At 38.9% G+C, this 17,823-nt stretch overlaps 1 protein-coding gene and 1 pseudogene across 2 annotated transcripts; both read right to left on the reverse strand.

Moving 5' to 3' along the window:
- Positions 1-1,853: 1,853 nt before the first annotated feature.
- Positions 1,854-10,908, reverse strand: BTF3 (basic transcription factor 3). Of its 2 annotated transcripts, none has more exons than XM_013063708.2 (6): positions 10,760-10,908; positions 10,112-10,180; positions 5,042-5,155; positions 4,525-4,726; positions 3,226-3,282; positions 1,854-2,156 (listed from the first exon to the last, which is right to left on the reverse strand). In XM_013063708.2, exons 2-6 carry the CDS (start codon positions 10,178-10,180, stop codon positions 2,110-2,112), a joined length of 489 nt encoding a protein of 162 aa, XP_012919162.1. In that variant the 5' UTR covers positions 10,760-10,908; the 3' UTR covers positions 1,854-2,109. The 2 variants fall into 2 exon arrangements, with proteins under 2 accessions (XP_012919162.1, XP_004766930.1); XM_004766873.3 differs by lacking the exon at positions 10,760-10,908 and adding an exon at positions 10,522-10,685.
- On the reverse strand, positions 10,869-17,048 carry LOC101680014 (annotated as a pseudogene).
- Between the last annotated feature and the right edge of the window lie 775 nt (positions 17,049-17,823).

Raw genomic sequence — 17,823 nt, forward strand, 5'->3', positions numbered from 1 at the left:
GATGCTACTCCCGGAGTAAAGTGGAGCCCAGCCACAGGCAAACCACAAACATCAAGTGTGTCAAATAAATCTTTGTAGCAACTAAAATTTAAGTCATTTGCAACTGTAGCATAACCCCGTTTATCACAGTCTTTTAAGGTATTAAAAGAAAAACCTTTCTTATTAATCTATGGTCCCTCACACACAACAGACCATTTAAAAAATGAAATGATGAAAAAACTTTTCTCTAGGTTGTTGGAGAAAAACTCTGGGTACAGGCAAAACAGGATTAACCCTAGTTAGCATCTGCTAAAAAAAGCAAGTTGCCCTGTGTAGGCCTGACTTGGAAATCCATTGTACTTCTCTAGTCCCATTCCTGTACGGATCTTGTACAAACACCTGCAAGGATATTCAGAGTGACATTCTTCACATGCCCAAACCAGCCTATAACTTTCACCTCAGTATCTTGTAATGAGCTGAGAAAATCTCTAACTTAAAATCTCATTTCTTCAAAGTACAGCCAGTGGACCAGCAGTATCAGAATCACTTGGGAGCTCATCAGAAATGCGAACCTACAGGCCCCACTCCAAGCCTTCCCAATCTTCTGCCCTCCTTTAGCTATTCCACTTGGTCAGTTACATATAAGTGACATTTGTGTCTAACAGCTTTCTAAGCCAGCAAAGAAGCCCAAGTTGAGTGCGCCAGGTAGAGGTTGCAGTCTGGGGCTACAGTGATTACGTAGCAGTCCAACCAGACCCACAATTGTCTGGAAACATGTACTTCTTTTTTGCAATTTTGTAAATCATTGACACTGAAGTCTTTGCTACTGTAGCAGTGTACTTTAACAAGACTGATACACGTCCTTTGAAAATAACACAATGTTAAAATGTGCAAATACTATTTATACAAGTATTTCATTTTTGGTAGTTTACTTACAGTGACTTTTAGATATAGCTGCATAGTACCCTCAGAAGGTACTTAAAATTGTTATGTAAACTTAAAAACAAATTCTTATGGCTACAAGTAGAAACTAAGACAATTTTCTTTCTCATTTGCCTTGATGCAGATGACACATTTATTTTAATTATCATTTGTAAATGTTTAAGTTTTTCCAACATTATGATTGCTAATACAAATTTTTTTTTAAGTAGCCTTATAGATGGGATGATGGAACTGTTCAGTATCCTGATTGGGGCACAGCACAAATATTGTATGCTAAATTTCTTTCAAATGTATACATGTAAACTTTACTGTTATTTCAAAGATTTTTTTCTAGAGAAAAAAGCCCTATTAAATTGTTACAACTTAAATTTAAGATGAGGTGACATTCCTAATACAAACACTAGTTTTTTCAGGGGTCTAACAGAATATCCTACAAGAAGTTGAAGTAATGAAATAATGAAGTTGAAATAGAAAGTTGAAATAATGAAAAAAATCATTTTCATTAAGAGATTACTTCCACTTTTTTAAGGTACCCTTGTGTTACAACTAGAAAGTGGAGCTACTAACCCCTACTTCGTAGATTGAGAATTAAATGAGAGAAAATTAAGTGCAGTAATATGTTAAAGGCACTTGGTATATACTTACAATATAGACAATATTAAGAGAAACTCTTTCTCACCCACTAAGCAATATTCCATCCCTTATAATTATACCCATTACTTACACCACTGTAGCTCTGAGGGCTGCTAGAGACAAGTTTTAAAATATGAGAACTTTATACCACTGTTGTTATATTATACGGCCATTTAAAATCTTTAATCAAATTTCACCAAAGATTACCAGCCATATTACATGCCATGATTAGCTTTTCTATAAACAACTTTGCTTTCCATGTACAAATCAGTGTTAATGAAATAAAAAGTAGAACCATATCCTAGGCAAAGAACTTTATTAATCTTGTTTCAAACTTTATTCCCAGGCTTCTTCAGCTTAATAAGCTGCAAAGAATGAATTGTGTATAAGCAAAAACTGAAAAGAGCTGCAGTGTCCAAGGGGCTTGGGCTTAAAAATATTAGAGATCTAGATTTTATCAGATCCATGAACAAAATTTTAAAAAGCAGTCATAATATAAAATAGCAGCTCCCAGTAACTTCTTTAAGTTTTATCTTCTTCAGAAGTTGACTCAATTCAGTTTGCTTCATTCTTGGAAGCTTCATCAAAATTCTCCACAAGATCTAGGGGAAGAAAAAAAAGAAAAACTGAAAAATCCCAAATCTACAAATCATCAGATTTTAAAAAGAGGTTAAAAAAATGCTCTAAAAATATATCTTACAGTTAAAAATCAAGATATATACTTAAAAACTTTATTTCCAAAGAGACTACTACCCATTTGGCACATTTTCAAGTATAGGTTCTGGAATGTAATTAAAACAAGGAAAAGAGGGAAATTTATTAATCTAATGACACAGATACTATGCTTAAAAATATGCACATGCCCTCCCCAGTTCCATTTCACCCCAAGAATTAAAACTGAGCAATAGTAATAGATTAGTCAACATGGGGGTCAGAACCAAAGAACACCATCACAAACAATATAAAGTTTTCCTGGATTCCTAAAGGTCACCTATCTAGGCAAAGTGGAAGTATTTCAGTCTAGTGATTCTATTGCTCAATAAACATGTTTTATAACAAAACAATTTATTTTTTTTTTAAAAGATTTTATTTATTTGAGAAAGAATGAGAGAGAGAGAGAATATGAGAAGGGGGAGGGTCAGACGGAGAAGCAGACTCCCCGCTAAGCAGGAAACCTAATGTGGGACTCAAGGATCATGACCTGAGCTGAAGGCAATCGCTTAAATAACTGAGCAACCCAGGAGCCCCCAAAACAAATTACCAAGTAACAGCTAAGAAAGCAAAATCCCTCCTGATGGCCAAGAGTTTTTCTGATTTTAGAATGGTTATACCATATCCCAAGATACCTGAACTTCTCCATGCCTTATCATGAATTTATTAATCTCTAAGTAAGAAACAGGTCTCTGTGATCTACTAGTATTCTATTTATGTGATAACATACATACTTATTCAATATTTGAAGTCTCCAATTAGAAAAAGCCAAGTCTACAAACATAACTCCTAGTTAAATAATACCGCATTATTTTTTTCATTCTGGGCAAGGTTCATGTCTTCCTTTCCTGTCCTTTATGTTATTACCCCCTCCCCCAAGTTAAGGCTTTCCTTTAGTACAAAGATTGGTTATTCTTCCTTCTAAGATTTTCTAGTTTAAGCATAAATGAAGGTTCCTACCTGGAACTTCATCATCATCATCCTCTCCGGTAGCAAGTGGTGCTTTTCCATCCACAGCTGTGAAAGTGAAATGACTATGTTACACATTCATTAAGTCTTTAAAAACATTAACCAGAAGAACAGATGAAAGACCAAGTGTTGTTAGAACTTATGACAACAATGACATTTGGGATTTCATCCCTAAGTACTAATAATAACACGGTAGCCTAATGTCTACAAATGAACTAGATGCTGTTCACAGCCAACAGAACAAATTTCATACCTGTATTTTCAATCTGACCCACCACGGGTCCTGAAGTGATATGAAAACAGAGTGCCCCCAGGGTAGCAGTAAACCCACATACCAAATTATGGGAAGATTTCTTTTGGGAGGCAAAAATTAAGAGACTGTTTTCTCAAATGTTTTGTGCATGGCATATGGGAGATGCTTAACAAACCTTTACTGAAATGAAAATAAAATGATCAAAATTTAAGTGCCTCTGATTGGTGGTAAGCATCCATTTTCTTTTTAATACACAAAAAAGTGAACTATACATGGAGACCTCCCAGTACTATCCCTACCCTATCAGATTTTCAGTGGGGTATTTCCAAAGCCTACTTTAGCTCCAAAGGCCCAAGACTTTCTAGAATTTCTTATGCCTCTCCATCTGACCGACACCCCGTCCACCCAAAGCCCCCCAAACTCTTATCTACATAAAAGCAGAAAAATGCCTAGAAAAACATGGAAGACTAAATAATGGACCATATAATAAGCCTGTCTTGCTTCTACATTGCCATTCTCCAAAATTTTAATCAGAGAACCACAGCATAAAGTAGCTACATCTCTTAATGCACTTACTCAACTACAAGATTCTTCTGCCCTGAACAAAATCCTTGTACTATAATGAAAAACACCCAAATAATGCCAGGCCAATTCTTAAACATTACTGGTAATACCAGTTGTAAATACACTGAAAAAACCTGACAATTTATAATATATTTTAATCAATTCTTAACAGTTATCCAAACCCCCCCAAAATTAACATTTATCATTTCCAGCTGATAAAGGTAAAAATTTTAAACCACTGATCCAAAGCAAGTTGGAAAAAAACATTCCACTGAATCAAGTATAAAGTCCACAGCAAACTAGTTAACACACTGAAAACACTAAGAACACCTGCTTAAAAGTCATTGTAAAAATTGTCACTTTTTAGAGGAAAACTGTCATTTTCAAATTTAAAGATATTCATATCTACTTGAGATCTTAGAAATTTCCTGATAAATCGGTAACCCTGGGCAAAATCACTAAAGGAAACTCACATTGTTTGGGCAGAGCTTCAGCCAGTCTTCTTAAACTAGTCAGACTGTCTGCACCAAGTTGGTTTAAGATACTGGGTAGCATTTCTGTCAGCTGCTTTGTCTCAGCATGGCCTGTAATGGTGAAAGTGTTCGCTGCCAGCGATGCCTGAACTTTGGGGTTGTTAAAGTGGATCACTGTTCCTTGGTTTGTGAACATATTCACCTATCAAGAAAAAAAAAATTAATTAGCAACACCCAAAACCCCAAACATTCTATTAAGGAAAAGCTTAATAAGTCTGGCTAACTAATCCACTATTTCACTGTGAGGCACAGGAATATTTTGCCTGGAATGGAAAGTACAATCTAATCACTTTCAGACTTAGTACTCCCTAATATTCACTAGTGGAATAGAAACCTATTTTAGAGGGATATGAAATTCTCTGTTGGGAGTAGAAAAAAAAAAAAAATTTAATGCATGGCCACTGAAGTTTTTTCTGACCAAAACTTGTTTTATAAAGAAATAAAATTTGATACTTACTTCTTCAATACCAGAGATATTGTTTACCCCTAACTTCTTTAAGGAGAACTGAAGTTTTTTATCATCTGCTGTAGCTGTTCTATGAACCACCTTCTTCTTTCGGCGAGCAGTTCCCTAGAGTGAGAAAAGAAAACCTCACCACATACACACCATAACAGACATTTTTTTAAAAAAAAGATTTTATTTATTTATTTAACAGAGAGAGATCACAAGTAGGCAGAGAGGCAGGCAGAGAGAGAGAGAGGAGGAAGCAGGCTCCCCGCTGAGCAGAGAGCCCAATGCGGGACTCGATCCCAGGACCCTGAGATCATGACCTGAGCCGAAGGCAGTGGCTTATTAACCCACTGAGCCACCCAGGTGCCCTTCTAATTCCTTTCTGACCTTTGGATCTGTTTAAGAAAACTACCATAAGCACAAACTTTTAGGCAGCAAGTAGGGAATGATGGAAGCAGAAAGAAGGTAACGAAGGAATTGTCTATAAATCCTTAACAACTTCTAAGCTTCTAGTTTTGTCATATATAAAACAATGATCTTTTCAAAGTCTTATTTTTTAAATTATCTGCTCTAGAAGTGATCAAAGAGATAGCATGTATCAACCTAAATTAAGCATCATTTAGAAGTTATATGTCCAGAACTATTAGCCTTTTCTGTTTTCCATTAATATTCACAAGCAAGACAGTGTATGGACATGTTTAAATGAGTTTATAATAGACTTTTATAATACCTAAGAACAAAATCTTAAGTTTTTATCTTAAACCACAAAGCCTCTACATGATATGATCTGCTCTGCCCCTACTATTCTATTCTTGACCACATCTTGTATCACATACACATTCTCATCTTTAGCCAAATAAGCCTCCTCACAGTTCCTTCAACAGGCCAAAAAGGGCCTTTGCACATACTATTCCTTTCTTCCCTACCATCTATATTTGTTCCCTCCCTTACTACAGATCTCTGTTCTTACATCACCCTATTAGTGGTCTTTCCCAGCCACCCTATGTAAAAAAGCAACTACTACAGTTATCTCTACCCATCCAGGTTTATTTTCCTTCCTAATTATTACTATGAGATAAATGTAATTTATTGTCTGTCTCCCCTCACCAAAATGTAACCTCCTTAAGAGATTCCATTCTGTAGCTAAAATTAACAAGTCAGGAAATGACAGATGCTGGTGAGGATGCGGACAAAGGGGAACCCTCCTACACTGTTGGTGGGAATGCATGCTGGTGCAACCACTCTGGAAAACAGCATGGAGGTTCCTCAAAAAGTTGAAAACAGAACTACCCTATGACCCAGCAATTGCACTACTGGGTATTTACCCTAAAGATACAAATGTAATGATCCAAAGGGGCAAGTGCACCCAAATGTTTATAGCAGCAATGTCTACAATAGCCAAACCATGGAAAGAACCTAGATGTCCATCAACAGATGAATGGATAAAGAAGATGTGGTATATATACACAATGGAATACTATGCATCCATCAAAAGAAATGAAATCTTGCCATTTGCGACGACATGGATGGAACTAGAGGATATCATGCTTAGCGAAATAAGTCAAACGGAGAAAGACAACTATCATATGATCTTCCTGATATAAGGAAGTGGAGATGCAACATGGGGGGTTAAGGGGCTAGGAGAAGAATAAATGAAACGAGATGGGATTGGGAGGAAGAAAAACCATAAGTGACTCTTAATCTCACAAAACAAACTGAGGGTTGCTGGGGGGAGAGGGGTTGGGAGAAGGTGGGTAGGGTTATGGACATTGGGGAGGGTATGTGCTATGGTGAGTGCTGTGAAGTGTGTAAACCTGGCAATTCACAGACCTGTACCCCTGGGGATAAAAATATATGTTTATTAAAAAAAAAAAAAAGAGAGAGAGAGAGTCTATTCTGTTTACTGCCATGAACAGTATTGAGAACAGTGTCCAGCTCCCTGAAGGCACTCAGTAACTTGAATGAATGAACAAAGGAATACAGGCTTCAAGCAAGTTTGTGGCCACTTGTTCATATACACCAAGTTTCCAATCTCCTCCTTCTCAAATATAACCCATAAACTTTCACAACTAGGCAAATGAGGCTCTCATTTTCTGCTTAACTCTCCGTAATACTTAATAAACTCAAGAACTCTTATGTATAGATTAAGCCCTTTACATGATACATAAAGCTCCTTATGGAAAGGTTACCACCCACCTATTTCAAAATACCCCAACCTACATACCAATTTCTTTTTTTAAAAGATTTTATTTATTTATTTGCCAGAGAGAGAGAGAGAGAGCAAGCACAGGCAGGCAGAGTGGCAGCAGAGGCAGAGGGAGAAGCAGGCTCCCCGCCGAGCAAGGAGCCCGATGTGGGACCCGATCCCAGGACGCTGGGATCATGACCTGAGCCGAAGGCAGTCGCTTAACCAACTGAGCCACCCAGATGTCTCCTACATACCAATTTCTATTTGTCCTTTAAAACCCTTTTCAAACCATTATCTCTTTCATGTCATCCCTAAATTCTGCCATAAACTGCCCCAAGCAAAATCATTCCCATTTCTAGATTTTGAAAATGCTTCTAGGGGAACCTGGATGGCTCAGTGGGTTAAGCCTCTGCCTTCAGCTGTCATGATCTCAGGGTCCTGGGATCAAGCCCTGCATCGGGCTCTCTGCTTGGCAGGAAGCATGCTTCCCCCTCCCCCGGCCTGCCTCTATGCCTACTTGTGATCTGTCAAATAAATAAATAAAATCTTAAAAAAAAAAAGAAAGAGAGAGAGAGAAAAAGAAAATGCTTCTACTGCACTATGTATATTACACTATGAAAACAAATTAAAAAACAAAAACCAAAAAAACCCCTCCCCTACTGGCATTAAAGTCCCCTAAGGGACCATTAATTTCTTAAATTTCATATTCTCAGAACTGAGCACAGTTAAAGTCTTAAGTAAATGATAGCCGAACCGAGTAACATATCATAGCTACCAAAAAAAAAAAAAAAAAAAAAATACTGGCTACCAATCCCCCCCAAAACCTTTAAGAATAAAAATCACTTTGATGTAGTCATGTAGATACCTGGTTTTCAAAGAATTCTCTCTAAAAGACATTCTAAACGACTACTCTAAGATTCTAAAAACAAACCTGACACACCTTCTATAGATTCCACACAGTTCACATCCAGAGAGTTCAATTTTTACTGATGTAATTTAGTATCAATGCTCTGACCAGATATTGAATAAAGCACTTTACACTACTTATCTGGAAGTACCTAACACAGGTTTCTCTAAGGCAAAACTAACTCACCAAATTTCATACTCCATAATAAAGAAGTTTTTTAAAAGGTCCATATTACAAGGACATAAGTATTTCCTATGTCACCTAAACAAAGTTCAATCCTACATCAGCCTTAAGAATCTAAAAAACCTACACTTTCCTTGCCCTAGAATGTTTCTCATAGCTAAATGATCAGTACTAAAGAAAGACAGCACACAAGCACATTATCCACAATACTTCCTGTAAAACCTGTACTAAAAGACACTTAAAAAACACTAATGTAGGGGCATCTGGGTGGCTCAGTAGGTTAAAGCCTCTGCCTTCAGCTCAGGTCATGATCCCAGGGTCCTGGGATCGAGCCCCACATTGGGCTCTCTGCTCGGTGGGGAGCCTGCTTCCTCCTCTGTCTCTCTCTCTCTCTCTCTCTGCCTGCCTCTCTACCTACTTGTGATCTCTGTCAAATAAATAAATAAAATATTTTAAAACAAACAAACACTAATGTAAGAACACTGAAACACTGACCACAAAGGATATAATGAGTTCTTCTGGGACCTGAAGGCCACACCTAGCTTTTAACAATTGCTAAGAACAAGAAACACCTACCATTTGTTAATGGGCAGGTGCAGATGCTCAAGACTACTAGCTTCAGGAAAGAAAAAAGGATCGTGATATATTCATTGTTGGCAAAGTTCAGTAATTTAACAAATGCGTTGTTTAAGCCTACATGCAACCTCTATTTCACAGAAGATTCTGCTTGAAGACAAATGTTTAAAATTGGGAAAAACTAATAGGTAATAAACTTGTCCTAGGGAAGCTTTACAAGTTTTACCAAGTAAAAACATGCTCTGTTCCAACAGGCTACCACACCTTGTTAAATACTAGGAATGTGCTAACATGATGCAAAATACAACTAAGCAGACAGACCTCTGTCTGGAGCAGACATCTGACTTAAGTACATCACTCAGAAAACAATCTAATACTTCCAAGATCAAAAAAGAATACTCTTGAAGATCAGTATCCAGCAGGAAAAACCAAACAGCCAAAAACTTAACCTAAAAACCTACCAATCATTCTCATTCTCTCAGTTTTAGCATATTAACAAAGCCAAAATTGAAAGAGATCTGCTTAGGTAGTGTTTTCAAATCCACAGTCACTGCCTTAAACTCTATGATGTGCCTCTAACATACGTATCTTCCAAATATCCTAGAAAACATACAACTACTCTAAACTGCATTTAAGAAAGAATTACAGGCCTTAACTTAAAACAGACACAAACTTCTAACTATTAAGCACAACAATTATCCAGAATCTTACAATATAAACTACAGTTCAAAAGACAGATGGAACTAAAGCTCAGAGTTAGCATAGTTATTTTAAAAAAAGAAAGAAAGAAAGAGAAAAGGCAAAACACCGAATGTATACAACTTAGGCCAAACAAGGTAGAAGTATGATGGCCACTAACAGAATTGACACATTTTCTTACTGATTAAACTAGGAAACACTTTTGTTCTACTTAAACACTGTAACACAAAACATACTCACACAGAAGTAATGTTTGTTGTTTAAGTTCTCTTTTCATCTAGACTCACTTTTCTCTTTTAATCTACAACATACAGGTCCCACTGACACACTCTATTGTACACCATTTAACCCCGCCTCCCCCCCCCACCCGCTTTGCTAGCTCTATGAAATGCCCTCTAGAGACAGTGACAAGCCAATAACACAAGAAAAGCAAATCCAAGGGTAAAAAAAAAAAAAAACCAAAAAGCAAATACCACCCCAAACCTTTAAACTTCAAAAAGCTCCCAAAACTATTGAAACTTACTTTCCCACCAATGCGCACTTGTGCTTGCAGTTTGGCGAGTTTCTCCTGGTTCATGATCGTTTCTTTCATCTAGAAAAACAGGAAACCCTCAGCGAGGAAACGTCTGGTTCACTCTAGCATTCCACGCTCGATATTTCCCAAGACACCAACCAAAGGAAAAAAAAAAAAAAGTCCTAAACAGGCCGAGGCCTGAATTCCCAATCCACCCCGCAAAGCTCCCAATTTCCGTTTTGAGGGAGCGTAAAGAGCACCCACTTTCCTACCCTCCTCAACACCCCCCCCCGCCCCCTTACAAGCCGAAAAGGGCTCTAACCCACGCCTGGTCAGCACCCCCCACCCCCGGCCCTGGCCCGGCCTCGGCCTAGCCAGGGCCTGCCCGGCCCAGCCACTCTCCGCAAGCCTCGCGGTACCTGAGGCTCCTGTCCTCGGGTTCCGCCGCGAGGTGGAGGAAGAGACGGCGTCGCCTCGCCCCCAGGGCAGCCGCCCCTGGCTCGACCTCGCCCCCGAGAGTCAGCCTGAGTGGGTGCGCCTGTCCGTCGCATCGCCTTCCTCTCCTCAGCCCTGTCCCTCCCTGTCTCGCTCCTTCCGGGCACTTCCCGCCCCCGTTCCCGTCCTCCTCCCACGCCGGCGTCCAGAGCCTTTTTGTACCTTGTTGGAGCGGAAATGGGACCGCGCGGGGGACTAGGGTTGGCGCTCAGGGGGTCTCGGGCGGACCAGCTGAGATTAGGTGCACACACGCGGGGACGCAAGATGGCAGCTAGAGGAAGGCCGGAAGTGATGCAACGCTGCTTCCTCCAAAAGTCAGGAAACGGACTTTGCCGCGAGCTTGGTGCTTCGCTGCGCACGCGCGGCTTGAGGCCCCGGCATTTGTGACCGACCCTGTGGGACATTTGTCATGGAGCGCGGGCCGGTTTGGGGCCGCACGAGGGGTTCTGTACTGTCGGCGCCGCGTGTAGTCCTGGGAAAGACCATAGAGGAGTCAGAAAGAACGGTTCTTTGCAGTTAGGGTTGAGTAAGTCGGCCCTGATCCCCAAATTCTTTACCCTCAGAAGAAAGGGCAGTTCACATTTGCGGAAACGCTTGGGGCGCCCCGCGTGTGTTCATCTCTTCACTCGCTCTGGCTCGCTTTTTGGTGTAGATTGGAGCAATTCTCTGGATGTTTTAGAATTTCCTTTCCGGCCCATACTGGCCTTTACCGAAACATTTTGTCACAACTTTGCCGAAGTAAACTAATATTACTTTCCAGGATGAGGTGGTTTGGTGGGTGGCAGGACCATGGTTCACAATTTCTGGCGAGCGCGTTCAAAATGTATCCCCGAGGCCCGATCCTTAAAAGGGGTTCAGTCGGACTGGGGATGGAACCGGGTAATCTGAATTTCAGCAAGCGTAGCACCTACCGCCTGAGACCCCTGTACTTAATTACCTTACTTCTCTTGTTTATACAGACAAAAATTGACTCCTTGGTGTAATTTGGCATGGATTTTACAGTTAGTGATTCACAGTTGAACAAACATTGTTCCTTAACTCTGTAATGCAGCCAAAGGAGCATTTGTGCCTGGTGTGTTAAGAGAGGCTAAAATTTTCCAACTGGTAGGGCAAGCTTTAAGACAAGCTTAAAGTCTGAACGCTAGCCGGCCAGCCTTTTTGTGGTCTTATTTATGAAAAGCCTTTGCAGATTCAAAAATGAGTCCGAAATCTTTGAGAAAATACAGTTTATATGGCAAGGAAACTTGTGTAGGTGCAGATTTCCCTCCAGTTAAGATTAATCATTTTGTTTTTTAATGTGTAAATTTGTTTTCCATGTGTAAATTTGTTAAAATGTGAGGTCTCTAAGAAAATAGAACAGCCATATTGCTTTTTAGGGTAATTGTAACTGTTGATATTTTCTTAAAAAACAATGTTGCTCCTCTTAAATATGAGTCAAGGTTTAGTACAGAAAAAGGTGAACTATTAGGCTCCGTGGGTTACTGTAAAAGTCAAAACGACTGTGCCAACATCACTCAGTACTATAGAAATACTACAGAATACATAGAAATAGTTCCCTTTTTGACAGTATGTCTTTGTTCCGGAACACATTTTCCCCGCTTCTACCATGTTATACTAAGGGCATTTGAAACTCTCGTCATACAATGTTTTTTCAGCATTTACATCAACATAACATTCTTCCACCTACCTGTCACCTGATTTACCTTATATATACCTGTTTTCTGGAAATATCCCAGGTTATTTTATATATATATATATTTTTTTTAAATTTTATTTATCATAGAGAGAGAGGGAGAGAGAGCAAGCACAGGCAGACAGAATAGAATGACAGGCAGAGGCAGAGGGAGAAGCAGGCTCCCTGCCGAGCAAGGAGCCCGATGTGGGGGACTCCATCCCAGGATGCTGGGATCATGACCTGAGCCGAAGACAGCTGCTTAACCCACTGAGCCACCCAGGCGTCCCTCCCAGGTTATTTTTTATTTTCCCTTGGTTCCCACTTTTCTGTCTTGTTCTTTTCTAATTTTTAAGAATTTAATTATGTTGAAAATCATAAAAGTTGCTCTAATAGAAAAGACATTTTAAATTTTTCTGCTGCGGTTTTGTGAATGGTTAGGAAATTCAGATTCTGGGGCGCCTGGGTGGCTCATTCGTTAAGTGGCTGCCTTCTATTCAGATCATCATCCCAGGGTCCTGGGATGGGCTCTATGCTCAGCAGGGAGTCTGCTTCTCCCGCTGCCTGCTGCTCCCCCTGCTTGTGCTCTCTGTCAGATAAATAAAATCTTAAAAAAGGGGGGGAGGGGAGATTCAGATTCTGCTAATATTTATATACCAGTCTTCTAAAAAAGTAATTGAAGGGATTTTTTTAACTCCAAAAAAAGTTACTGGGGTGCCTGGGTAGCTCAATGGGTTAAGCCTCTGCCTTCGGCTCAGGTCATGATCTCAGGGTCCTGGGATCGAACCCCGCATTGGGTTCTCTGCTCTACAGAGAGCCTGCTTCCTCCTCTCTCTCTCTGCCTGCCTCTCTGACTACTTGTGATCTCTGTCAAATAAATAAATAAAATAAAATCTTTTTTTTAAAAAGTTACTAAGTTGCTATCTTAGGTCAGTGATGACAAAACAGAATTTATGGTATCTATGGCAAGTAAGAATTACTAGCTCCCGCATTTATCTACTTAGCCTGAACAAACTCAAGGATTCAACATGACCTCTGTCAATAGAATAGGCAAGAAGGGGAAACCTGTTTGCTCTCCTTGCTTTATAGTTTATGGTCTAATCAAAGTCGATGAATTATTTTCACCTCTCAGTTGGACTTGAGTTGGCTTCAGCATGAACTAAAATACTTGACATAATGTTTATTAAGAGCCTATTTTCACCCACAGAAGGTACTGGAAATCACAGAGGATAAATGTTCCCGTGGTTTTAGTTGCTTTGTGATCTGGCCGTTGACTGATAGACACAACAGACCTTTTGTTTGTTTCTAAACCTCCTTAAACTTCTCATACCCCTACCTTTGTCAAGTTAGTGCCTGCAACTTACATAGCTTTTGGTTTAAATGTCTCAGGAAAGCCTTTTCTGACACCCTCAACCTTATTAAGTTACATCCATCTTTGTTATTTTTAATTGTACTTTATTAAATGCAGAATGATAGATTGATAATTTTATTGAGTTAATGGAGAACTGAACTAGGAGTCTTAATAATAATTTCTACAGGATGATGTTGAGTGTTGGCTCTTTAACAGTTGGATCCTCACAGAAATCTTATGAGGTAGGTTCATCCCATAGTACTTCTCACTACTGGCCATCTAACTAGAGCTTAGAGAGTTAAGGTGTAAAGATTGACACTACTTCATCTACCCTCCATTACTCTACCATCTCTATATATCTGAATCTAAATTTTGCCTTCCTTTCTGTTACACACAGAATTATTCCCTCTACTTGTACTTTTGTGCATTTCATTCAGGACCTTGATTGTTCTATTACAGCCCTCCTGCATCTGTTCTCCTCCTTTCAACTAAGTCATTCTACCAGTGTACTAATAAGCCTCAGTCTCAAGTATCTCAAAACAGAAGAAAATGAAAAAAATTTTTTACCTCTGTTCTCCTCCACCCACTACTTAACTTTTGTGTTCCCTTTTATAGCAAAAAATCTGTCCGAAGAATTGTCTAAACCTCCATCTTGACAAATCTGAAAGGTAAATTCTTAGTTTTTATTTTAGCCTTTAGGTGGCATTTGACACTCTTGGCCTCTTCCACATTTTTGAAATATTTTCTTCTCTAGGCTTCACGAACATCTCACTTCCTGGTTTCCTCTTACTAGCAGCTCAGTGTACTTCACTTTATCTTAATTCTCTGACTTCTAAATATTAGAGTTGCTTACATTTTAGTTCTATATTCTTTTCTACCTATATTCTTCCTAAGTGTTTTCATCCAGTCCCATGGCTTTAACTGTCATCTTTATTTTGATGAGGTCCCAAATCTATAATGCTAACCCTAATTTTTTGAATATCAGATTGAATATCCTTCTTACATTATTGTGGAAAGCTTCCAAGTGCACCGGAGCACAAATAATATAATGAGCCTCCATAGACCCACCACACAGCACCAACAGTTACTAAATTAATACATGCATACTCAGCTTTTTTTCATTCAATCTTAACAATTTTATTTCAGAAAACTTATATAAGGTCATGCTGGAAGAAAGTCGAGTGCTGGGGAAGGGAGGAAGAGGAGCAGACAATGTCTTGCTTTGTTTTGTTTTGTAGAGAACCCTGGTAGAGAAACACTTGTATGAAGATGGGGAAAGAAAATTGTGCTAAAGTATTCTTAAAAGGGAAAGATTAATTGAAGTCACAGGAATTATTGAAAGCATCTTTTTTTTAAGTTTATTTATTTATTTTTCTTTGTAATCTCTGTACCCAACGTGAGGTTCAAACTCAAGACCCTGAGATGTGGAGATCAAGAGTAGCATGCTCCTCTGACTGAGTCAGCTAGGTGCCCCCAAAGCATCTTTTCAAATCTCAGTCACCCAATATACTCTGTATTTTTGAGACCAGAATGGAATCAAGGTAGTCAATAACTTTTTTATATAATTAATAAAAAAAAGCTTTAAATGTTTAATTGGTGGGGAAAAAACCACTGAAAATAAGTTGCTCTTAGAATATACATTGTCTGCAGTCAGACAAGGATGATATATGGATAGAAAGATCCTGGAGTGTCATGAAAGCAAAGCATGGAAGTCTACATTATCCAAATTTTGCTGATCATCTATTTAGCGAGCAGTTTACCTTACAACGCCTTACCTTAACCACAGAATTAAATATTTTTAAGGCCTTTCTTGGCTATGAAATCCTCCCCAATCCTATTATCTTCATAAAATCTTTCAAATTGGGGCACATGGATGGTTCAGTTGGTTAAGAGTGCTTTTGACTCAGGTCATGGTCCTGGGTTCCCGGGCTAATGCAAATTTAGCAAGGAAAAGTAAATCACTAAACAGTTTGAAGCAGCCTTTCTTGTCAGGCAGAGAATGCCAGCAGAGCTTAAATTTTTCTAGTAAATTTTTAAAATTATCCATAGAAGTTAGCTGCTATAATAAATCACTGTACCAAGTTTATAGAGACAAAGAGTCCAGCCTAACATCCTCTCTCTGCTTATAAGCTAAGCAACCTCCAGTAAGATTTTCACAGTGTCCTTAATTCAACACGATTTTTTTTTAATTAAAAAAAAAAAGTGGTTTTGCCCTTTCTATTTTAGGTTATATTTGAGTGCCTTTTAAGAGTGTTGTGCAGTTTATTGGGAAAATTCTTTTGAAGCTTTCATTTGCTCTAAGAAAATGTGACTGCAGAAACCAAATCTATAGGCATTTTAAAATTTAAACTGTGGTATAACTTGGTGACTACCAAATTGTAACTGACTCAGTTTCTTGTTTCAGTGCCTTATCTTTTCCCCAAGCTCAAATCAATGCTAACCAGGGCCATTACAACCTCCCTGGGGTATTTCATTCCGTTGGCTGGTGGGTTTCCTGGAAGTCTACATCCTTTAGATTTACTCTCAGGATACCCAGTGTTCATTTGTCAGATACATTACACTGCTCGTGTATTACTTTTTATTTTTTGTTTCTTAAGCAAAACAAGTTGTCAGGGTAGAAAATAATTGAAAGACCAACATATAATTAGTAACTTCATTTGGTCAACAAAACTGTCCAAATTTCAAACCTGGAAGGGGTTTCATTTTGTATATTCCTGTATCATTTGTCACAGATATAAAAAAGAGTGAAAAAAATCTGGAAATAATTATTTAATTGTTTGCATTTGGGTGATAGACTCATTATTCTTTTCTTTTTTTTTTTAAGATTTATTTATTTGATGGAACAAGAAGGTGGAGTGGCAGTCAGAGGGAGAGGGAGAAGCAGGCTCCCTGCAGAGCAGAGAGCCCAACAGGGGGCTTGATCCCAGGACCCCAGAATCATAACCTAAGCTGAAGATAGATAATTAACTGACTGAACCACCTAAGTGCCCCCTAGATGCAATATTCATTTTTTTTAATCCTTTTGATTTTTTTATTACTCAAAAAAGCTGCTGCTGCTTCTTCTTCTTCTTCTTCTTCTTCTTCTTCTTCTTTTAGCATTCTGGCTCTGTGCTTTTGCCTATAATGTTTTCACGATGATTTTCTGCTCCTCGATAAGGAAAGCATGCTTGATCCTGTCACGAACACACTTAGCACACATGGAACCACCATAGGCCTTGCTGACTTGTTTTTATCATTTTAGACAACCTCATAAGCACTTGAGATCTCACAGCACGAACTCCTGGAAGTTAGCCTAGGCACACTCCACATGCAGATTTTGGTGCATTCCCAGCCTTCTTGATATAAAGGTAAACAATTCAGGACAGCCTAGTTTTATTAGAGGTTGTACTGTAGGACAGCATATGATGGTAGGTCAAACACTAGACCATTCTGAATGTCTATGGTTGCCGTCCCCGGAAGAGCTTACTCAGTATTCTTTTTTTTTTTTTTTAATTTTATTTATTTATTAAGCAGGCTCCCTGCTGAGCAGAGAGCCTGATGTGTGGCTTGATCCCAGGACCCTGAGATCATGACCTGACCCAAAGGCAGAACCTTAACTCACCGAACCACCCAGGCGCCCCTTTTTTTCATTTTTAAAGTTGACATATTCTAGACTTCTATCTCATATACATGTTAGGTTTTGTCAAATTATTCTAAAATTTTGTTGAAATAGTATAGATAATTTGGGAAAATTTTGTGTCTTTACTAATTGTTGCATTCAGTCTGCATTCAGTTGCAGTAAATAGATCTGACTATTTTAAGGGTATAGAGATTTAATTTAGGGAATTGGTGCTTAGAAAATTATTTAATGGGCTGGAAGAGTGGGCTTTAGCCTAGACCATCAGAAACGAGTCCCAGGGTAATACAGCAGAACTAGACTCTTACAGAAGTGTCTACTGCCCATCAGCATGGAGAAACAAGACTCCATGACTAGAATTATCTATGTTAAGAATAGGCTACTGTATGGGTGCATGTGTGGCTCAGTTAGTTAAGCATCTCACCCTTGATTTTGGCTCAGGTCATGATCTTGGAGTTCTGGGATCGAGCTCCACATTGGGCTGCGTACTCAGTAGAGAATCTGCTTGATGATTCGCTCTTCCTCTCCCTTTGCCCCTCTTCCCACTGGTGTTCTCTCTCTCTGTCTCAAATAAATAAATCTTTCAA

This window comes from Mustela putorius, unplaced genomic scaffold, assembly GCF_011764305.1.
Source record: "Mustela putorius furo isolate JIRA1106 unplaced genomic scaffold, ASM1176430v1.1 tig00537350_pilon_pilon_pilon, whole genome shotgun sequence".
Classification (NCBI taxonomy): Eukaryota; Metazoa; Chordata; class Mammalia; order Carnivora; family Mustelidae; genus Mustela; species Mustela putorius.